This window comes from Hemiscyllium ocellatum, chromosome 4, assembly GCF_020745735.1.
Source record: "Hemiscyllium ocellatum isolate sHemOce1 chromosome 4, sHemOce1.pat.X.cur, whole genome shotgun sequence".
Taxonomy (NCBI): Eukaryota; Metazoa; Chordata; class Chondrichthyes; order Orectolobiformes; family Hemiscylliidae; genus Hemiscyllium; species Hemiscyllium ocellatum.
In genome coordinates, this window is record NC_083404.1 from 95,413,012 (window position 1) to 95,421,916 (window position 8,905).

Here is an 8,905-nt window from a genome sequence, read left to right on the forward strand (position 1 = left end):
CTGGGCCTGATGGCATTTACCCCAGGATCCTATGGGAAGCTAGGGAGGAGATAGCAGAGCCATTGGCCTGGATTTTTATGTCGTCGTTGTCAACAGGAATAGTACCAGAGGACTGGAGGATAGCGAATGTGGTCCCATTGTTCAAGAAAGGGAGTAGGGATAGCCCTAGCAACTATAGGCCAGTGAGTCTGACTTCAGTGGTGGGCAAAGTCTTAGAGAGAATGGTAAGGGATAAGATTTATGAACATCTGGGTAGGAATAACGTGATCAGGGATAGCCAGCATGGTTTTGTGAAGGGCAGGTCGTGCCTCACAAACCTTATTGAGTTCTTTGAGAAGGTGACCAAGGAAGTGGATGAGGGTAAAGCAGTAGATGTTGTGTATATGGATTTTAGTAAGGCGTTCGATAAGGTTCCCCATGGTAGGCTAATGCTAAAACTTCGGAGGTATGGCATTGAGGATACATTAGAGGTTTGGATTAGGAATTGGCTGGCTGGAAGGAGACAGAGGGTAGTAGTTGATGGATTATGTTCATCTTGGAGCGCAGTTACTAGCGGTGTACCACAAGGATCTGTTTTGGGACCATTGCTTTTTGTTATCTTTATAAATGATCTAGAGGAAGGACTTGAAAGCTGGGTAAGCAAGTTTGCGGATGACACAAAAGTCGGTGGAGTTGTGGATAGTGAGGAAGGAAGTGGTAGGTTACAGCGGGATATAGATAAGTTGCAGAGCTGGGCGGAAATGTGGCAAATGGAATTCAATGTAGCTAAGTGCGAAGTCGTTCACTTTGGTAGGAATAACAAGATGATGGATTACTGGGCTAATGGTAGGCTACTTGGTAGTGTGGATGAGCAGAGGGATCTTGGTGTCCATGTACACAGATCTCTGAAAGTTGCCACCCAGGTAAATAGTGCTGTGAGGAAGGCATATGGTGTACTGGGCTTTATTGGCAGAGGAATTGAGTTCCGGAGTCCTGAGGTCATGTTGCAGTTGTATAAGACTCTGGTGCGGCCTCATCTGGAGTATTGTGTGCAGTTTTGGTCGCCATACTATAGGAAGGATGTGGAAGCTTTAGAACGAGTGCAGAGGAGGTTTACCAGGATGTTGCCTGGAATGGTAGGAAAATCTTATGAGGAAAGGCTGAGGCACTTGGGGCTGTTCTCATTGGAGAAGAGAAGGTTTAGGGGAGATCTGATAGAAGTGTATAAGATGATTAGGGGTTTAGATAGGGTAGATACTAAGAACCTTTTACCGCTAATGGAGTCAGGTGTTACTAGGGGACATAGCTTTAAATTAAGGGGTGGTAGGTATAGGACAGATGTTAGGGGTAGATTCTTCACACAGCGGGTTGTGAGTTCATGGAATGCCCTGCCCGTATCAGTGGTGAACTCTCCTTCTTTATGGTCATTTAAGCGGGCATTGGATAGGCATTTGGAAGTTATTGGGCTAGTATAGGTTAGGTAGGATTCGGTCGGCGCAACATCGAGGGCCGAAGGGCCTGTACTGCGCTGTATCCTTCTATGTTCTATGTTCTATGACCTTCCTCCTCTGTAGACTTTCAGTGCACACTCCGTGTCTACATTAATGTACGATCCAAGTTGGTGTGGAGAGTGGCTTGCACCAAAAATTGTTTTCACTCTGTGATGTCAATTTAGAATCAAACAGAATGATGGGCCCTCCAGATGTGAGTTTCGCAGCTTTTTATAAAGAATGTAAATAACTACACTCTGCCAAGTAAAATAGCAATTCATCAATCCAGATGACAGCACATACTTCTGGTAGATGGCTCTAACTTTGAAATCAGCAGTATTAGTATTAAATAGGTCCCAATATTTGGAGGATGCTTTGTGTTATGATGTAATATAATTAGACTAAATGATCTTCCTTTGATTCTACACAAACACACAAAAATAGTTTCCTTAGTTCAACACTGCATCGAAAAAGAACAGGAGAAGATGCATAAAGCAAACTAATTGCATTGGCAGAGAATTGCAACAAAATAAAATGAAACAGACAACAAGTACACTGATACAATTCCCAATTGAAAAGGAGCAGCTCAATGTGCTGAATATTGTTTGAAAGCTGTGTGTTTGTTAACCTCTAAAAAGGAGTTTTAATCTGAAACAAAATTAGAAGTTGCTGGAAAAGCTCAGCACATCTGGCAACATCTGTAAAGAGGAATCAGAGTTAACATTTCGGGTTCAGTGACTCTTCTTCAGGACTGATGGTAGCTAGGAAAACATTATTTTTTATGCAGAGAATAGGGTGGTGGAGGGGATAAGGAGTAAATGATAGGTGAAGTTAGAGCCCAAAGACAGAGAAAAGCTGGACAGACGAAGGAATAGATAATGACCAACCCACGAGAATAAGTAGATACTAGTGGGGTGTATTAGTGGCTAACAATGAATTGTGTGTAATAGAAGATCATGTGATAACAATTTTGCTTCCAAAATCCACCCCGCTCTCACCTTCACCTTCACCATCTCTGACTCCTCACTTCCCTTCCTCAACATTTCTGTTTCCACAAATTAGGGCGGCATGTTGACTCAGTGGTTAGCACTGCTGCCTCACAGCATGAGGGTTCCAGGTTTGATTCCAGCCTCGGGCAACTGTCTGTGTGGAGTTTGCACGTTCTCTCCGTGTCTGTGTGGGTTTCCTCCAGGTGCTCGGGTTTCTTCCCACAGTCCACAAAGATGTGCAATTCAGGTGAATTGGCCATGTTAAATTGCCCATACTGTTAGGTGCATTAGTCAGAAGGAAATGGGTCTGGGTGGGTTACTCTTTGGAAGGACGGTATGGACTGGTTGGGCTGAAGGGCCTGTTTCCACACTGTAGGGAATCTAATCAAATCTAAACATTACTGGAGATAAATTGGCCACCAATATCCACTGAAAACCAACTGAATCCCACAGTTATCTTGACAATATATCCTGCTTCCTGTCAAGACTAATCCATTCTCCCAGTTCCTCTTTCACCATTGCATCCATTCTGATAATGCCAACTTCAACAAAGAGGCCTCTGAAATGTCCACCTTCTTCCTCAACTTAGGATTCCCCAGCATCATAGTTGACAGGTCCCTCAGTTGGGTCTGACATGTCTCCTGCATTTTGGTCTTCACCCATCTTTTCTTTCTCACAGCAGTGATATCATTGTTTACTTAATAATGGTTAGTCATGTGGGTTTTTATTGACTTTTTAAAGTAATGGTCTTAACCATTACCTACCATCCCACCAGCATCCACATCCAGAGGATCATCAGCCACTATTTCTGCCATCTCCAGCAAGATGCCACCACCAGACACAAATTCTCCTTCCCTCTCATGTCAGCCTTCCACAGAGGCTGTTCATTTTGGGTTATGGTGGTTCACTCCTCTTTCATTCCCAACATCCCCTGACCACAGCCCATTGGCACATTCCCTTGCTACTGCAGAATTTCCCCGTTAGAATTATTATTATCCTTAACCACGATGTAATCAGGGTCAGCTGTTACTATTGTGACAGTTTGCATTTAAAGCTTTTGCTTCCCCCCCCCCCCCCAACATCTATCAAATCTGAATATTCAGAGGATAAAAATCATGAATCGACAACTGAGTTTAGGTTTAGTTGGTTTACTGAAACAAGACCATCCTTAAATCTTACATCCAAGGACACAAATGAATTTTGAGCATTCATTGTAAGTGTTAGAAATGTGGAGCGTTTCATCACAGTCAACATATTACTTAGCTTTCAGTAAGGCAGCATCCAAGGAACAGGAAATTCGAAGTTTCGGGCCAGAGGCCGTCATCAGGAATGAGGAGAATGTGCCAAGCAGGCTAAGATAAAAGGTAGGGAGGAGGGACTTGGGGGAGGGGCGATGGAGATGTGATAGGTGGAAGGAGGTCAAGGTGAGGGGGGTTGGAGTGGGGTGGGGGCGGAGAGGTCAGGAAGAAGATTGCAGGTTAGGAGGGCGGTGCTGAGTTGAGGGAACCGACTGAGACAAGGTGAGGGGAGGGGAAATGAGGAAACTGGAGAAATCTAAGTTCATTCCTTGTGGTTGGAGGGTTCCCAGGCGGAAGATGAGGCGCTCCTCCTCCAGCCGTCGTGTTGTTATGTTCTGCCGATGGAGGAGTCCAAGGACCTGCATGTCCTCGGTGGAGTGGGAGGGAGAGTTAAAGTGTTGAGCCACGGGGTGGTTGGGTTGGTTGGTCCGGGCGTCCCAGAGGTGTTCTCTGAAGCGTTCCGCAAGTAGGCGGCCCGTCTCCCCAATGTAGAGGAGGCCACATCGGGTGCAGCGGATGCAATAGATGATGTGTGTGGAGGTGCAGGTGAACTTGTGGCGGATATGGAAGGATCCCATGGGGCCTTGGAGGGAAGTGAGGGAGGAGGTGTGGGCGCAAGTTTTACATTTCCTGCGGTTGCAGGGGAAGGTGCCGGGAGTGGAGGTTGGGTTGGTGGGGGGTGTGGACCTGACGAGGGAGTCACGAAGGGAGTGGTCTTTGCGGAATGCTGATAGGGGAGGGGAGGGAAATATATCCCTGGTGGTGGGGTCCGTTTGGAGGTGGCGGAAATGACGGCGGATGATACGCTCTATGCGGAGGTTGGTGGGGTGGTAGGTGAGGACCAGTGGGGTTCTGTCTTGGTGGCGGTTGGAGGAGCGGGGCTCAAGGGCGGAGGAGCGGGAAGTGGAGGAGATGCGGCGGAGGGCATCGTCGATCACGTCTGGGGGGAATCTGCGGTCCTTGAAGAAGGAGGCCATCTGGGCTGTACGGTATTGGAACTGGTCCTCCTGGGAGCAGATGCGGCGGAGACGAAGGAATTGGGAATATGGGATGGAGTTTTTACAGGGGGCAGGGTGGGAGTCAGTCAGTCAGCCAGATATCTGTGTTGAGTCGGTCGCCCGAGATAGAAATGGAAAGGTCTGGAAGGGGAGGGAGGAGTCTGAGACAGTCCAGGTGAATTTGAGGTCGGGATGGAAGGTGTTGGTAAAGTTGATGAACTGTTCAACCTCCTCATGGGAACACGAGACAGTGCCGATACAGTCATCGATGTAGCGGAGGAAAAGGTGGGGGGTGGTGCCAGTGTAGTTGTGGAAGATGGACTGTTCCACATATCCTACGAAGAGACAGGCATAGCTGGTGCCCATGCGGGTGCCACTCCCGGCACCTTCCCCTGCAACCGCAGGAAATGTAAAACTTGCGCCCACACCTCCTCCCTCACTTCCCTCCAAGGCCCCAAGGGATCCTTCCATATCCACCACAAGTTCACCTGCACCTCCACACACATCATCTATTGCATCCGCTGCACCCGATGTGACCTCCTCTACATTGGGGAGACAGGTCGCCTACTTGCGGAACGCTTCAGAGAACACCTCTGGGACGCCCGGACCAACCAACCCAACCACCCCATGGCTCAACACTTTAACTCTCCCTCCCACTCCACCGAGGACATGCAGGTCCTTGAACTCCTCCATCGGCAGAACATAACAACACGACAGCTGGAGGAGGAGTGCCTCATCTTCTGCCTGGGAACCCTCCAACCACAAGGAATGAACTCAGATTTCTCCAGTTTCCTCATTTCCCCTCCCCCCACCTTGTCTCAGTCGGTTCCCTCAACTCAGCACCGCCCTCCTAACCTGCAATCTTCTTCCTGACCTCTCCGCCCCCACCCCACTCCAACCTATCACCCTCACCTTGACCTCCTTCCACCTATCACATCTCCATCGCCCCTCTCCCAAGTCCCTCCTCCCTACCTTTTATCTTAGCCTGCTTGGCACATTCTCCTCATTCCTGATGAAGGCTCTGGCCCGAAATGTCGAATTTCCTGTTCCTTGGATGCTGCCTGACCTGCTGTGCTTTAACCAGCAACAAATTTTCAGCTCTGATCTCCAGCATCTGCAGACCTCACTTTTTACTCTTAACTTTCAGTAAACCCATAACCTGTACTTAATTACTTCTGAAGCAAAACAAGGTTGTTCCTTTTGTTTAATATTTTAGAATTCGGTTTTAAAATGGTTTTTATGATGAAGGGAGAAGAATGTAAAGGTGTCAGTTTAGTTTTATATGGTCCTGTTTCACATTTTAATAAATTTTTTTAAAGAATAAGACTAGAGTATTAATGTCAATTTCAATGTTTGTGCATTATAAGGTGTTAATTTGTTCTCATTGAATGCTACTTACTGAAGTCCAACTTCTTTTTCCATTGATGCAGGTTCTATTTGTAAGCTTGTTTCAACTCCTTGTTTGGAGACAGTTGCAATTGTTGTCTGAGACTTTGGTTCTTTAGTACGATTCCAGCATGGAGGAGGCTGGGACATTGCTGCTGAAAAATATAGCTGCAAATGTGTTGCTGGTCAAAGCACAGCAGGTTAGGCAGCATCTCAGGAATATATAACCTTTTTCATTAAAGCATTTATATTTGTTAATAAATAATACAGTGCAACATGTATCATTTTAAATTATTGTTTCAAAAATGTACAATATTAAAAGCAATTTGTTTCAATTAAAACATAACATTTCTGATATGAATATTGATATGATCCTCATAGAGTCAAGTAACTTTAAACAAGAGATCTGAATTCTCAGTAACTAATTTAAAGAAATTGAATGACAACATTTCAAATTTTAAGGCCATTACTTTAAAAAAGCAATGAAAAGCAACATTGACTAACCATTATTAAGTAAGCAACTGATATTCTAATATACAGAAAGCATAGGAACATAGGAATTAGGAGCAGGAGTAGGCAATTCAGCCCTTTAAGCCCATTCTGCCATTTAACATGATCATGACTAATCTTATCCTAGTCTCTAGTCCACTCTTCAGCCAGCTCCCCATCGCTCTTTATCCTGCTTTTCAGATACATATCTATTTATTTCTTGAATCTGTTGATTGATTTTGCCTCCACTGTACTCTGGGGCAGTGAATTTCACAGATTCACAATCCCCTGAGAGAATTAGTTTCTCCTCATCTTAGTTTTGAACCTACCTCCTCTAACTCTATATCCATGAGCTCTTGATTGAGACTGTCCCACAAGGGAAACATCTATTTAACATCTACCTTTTCAATCTCCTTTAACATTTAATACACTTCAATCAGATAACCCCTCATTCTTCTAAACTCCAGTGAGTACAAGCCCAAGCTATTCACCTGCTCGTCATGCAACAGTTCATTCAGCCTTGTAATCAACCTGGTGAACCTCCTTCAAACTGCCTCCAATGTTGCCACATCCTTCCTCAAGTAGAGACCAACTGAACACAATACCTCAGGTACGGTCTCACCAATGCCTTATGTAATTGTAACCACACTTTTATGATCCAGTCCTTTTGCATTAAATGCTTGAATTCCTTTCTCACTGTACATTGCACTTGTATACCTAGTTCGTGTGATTGATGCAGGACACCCAGTTCCCTTTGCACTGATGCACTTTGAATCTCTTTCCAGTTAAAGAATATTTTTCTGGCCAAAATGGACAATCTGCATTAAGCTTTATCTGTCAGATTCTGGCCCATTCTCCAATGCTATCAATATCAAAACACAACACTTATTATTATTATGTTAAAATGGCTAATAACCACACAGCTCATATGTATATATCAAAACAACTCTCCCACAGGCTTATAGGAACATAAGAAACATTCCAGAGCCATTCATGACTTACAATGACTTCAAATTTCCCCATCGTTTTGAGTCATGCTTTCAAGTGTAAGGTGCATCCTTCAGTTTTTGAAAACTTTCTTAAATGATTGTTCCAAAGATTTCTCCTTCCGGAAATAACCAGGATAAATGTTCTTTGGATCACCACTGGATTTGCCTTGGAGATAGTCCTCCTGCCATATTCTGCCACAAAATTTCCAGAGAACCTGTAGCTTTCTTCTCTTGCCTGATCACATTAGTTGTAATCTTTCCCTCTCTGAAAGACTCAGCTCTTTGTTTTGAATGAAAGCTGAAGAACTGACCACTGTTAACTTGACCATGCCAGTCTTGGTAGTCAGATGTTGGACTGGGATGGAAAAAGTCAAAACGTGTGGCGATGGAAAAGCACAACAGGTCAGGCAGCAACTGTGGAACAGGACAATCAACATTTTGGAGCTTAAGTCTTTCATCAGGGGGCAGAGGAAGAGGTCTGAGAGATAAATAGGAAGTGGGGCAGGGTTGGGGGTAAGGTAGTTGGGAAAGCGATGGGTAGCTTCAGGCAGTGAATGATGATAATAGGTCAGAGTGGAGGCTCGAACGGATAGGTGGGAAGGAAGATGGACAGGTGGGACAGATCAAGAGGGCGATGCCATGTTGGATGGTTGGAGCTGGGATGAGGTGGAGGGGAGATGAGGAAATTAGTGAAACCAATGTTGATCCATGTGGTCGGAGGGTCTCAAGGTGGAAGATGAAGTGCTCTTCCTCTAGGTGTCGGGTGGCTAGGATTTGGCGATGGAAGAGGCCCAGAACTTGCATGTCCTTGGCGGAATGGGAGGGGGTGTTGAAGTGGTTGGTCACAGGGCAGTGGGGTTGTTTGGTGTGTGTCCCAGAGATGTTCTCTGAAATATTCGACAATTGACATCCTGTCTCTTCAATGTAGAGGAGACCTAATCGAAAGCAACGGGCACAGTAAATGAGGTGTTTGGAAGTGCAGGAAAATCTCTGCCATATGTGGAAGGATCCTTTGGGGTCTTGGATGGAGGTGCAGGGAGAGGTGTCATCACATGTTTTACATTTCTTGTGGTGGCAAGTGAAGGTGCTGGGAGTGGAGGGTGGGTTGGTGGGGGTGTGTGGACATAACGAGGGAGTCATGGAAGAAATGGTCTCCATCAACTCGCGGACCACTTCAGAGAATATCTCCACCCTCCGCTTCAAACGATCACCATCATCCCCCCACCTGTATCTACCTATTGCCTTCCCAGCTACCTTCCCCCCATCCCCATCCCCCTATCTATCTCT

General features: G+C 45.6%; 1 protein-coding gene across 1 annotated transcript in view; it reads right to left on the reverse strand.

Annotated features, from left to right (window-relative positions):
* Nucleotides 1-6,290, reverse strand: part of LOC132815224 (cyclic nucleotide-gated cation channel beta-3-like) — a 94,602-nt gene extending 88,312 nt beyond the window's left edge. Inside the window, exon 1 of the mRNA XM_060824038.1 lies at nucleotides 6,154-6,290. Coding sequence (XP_060680021.1) covers nucleotides 6,154-6,290 — 137 coding nt within the window. The remainder of the gene's footprint in view (nucleotides 1-6,153) is intronic.
* Nucleotides 6,291-8,905: the final 2,615 nt, after the last annotated feature.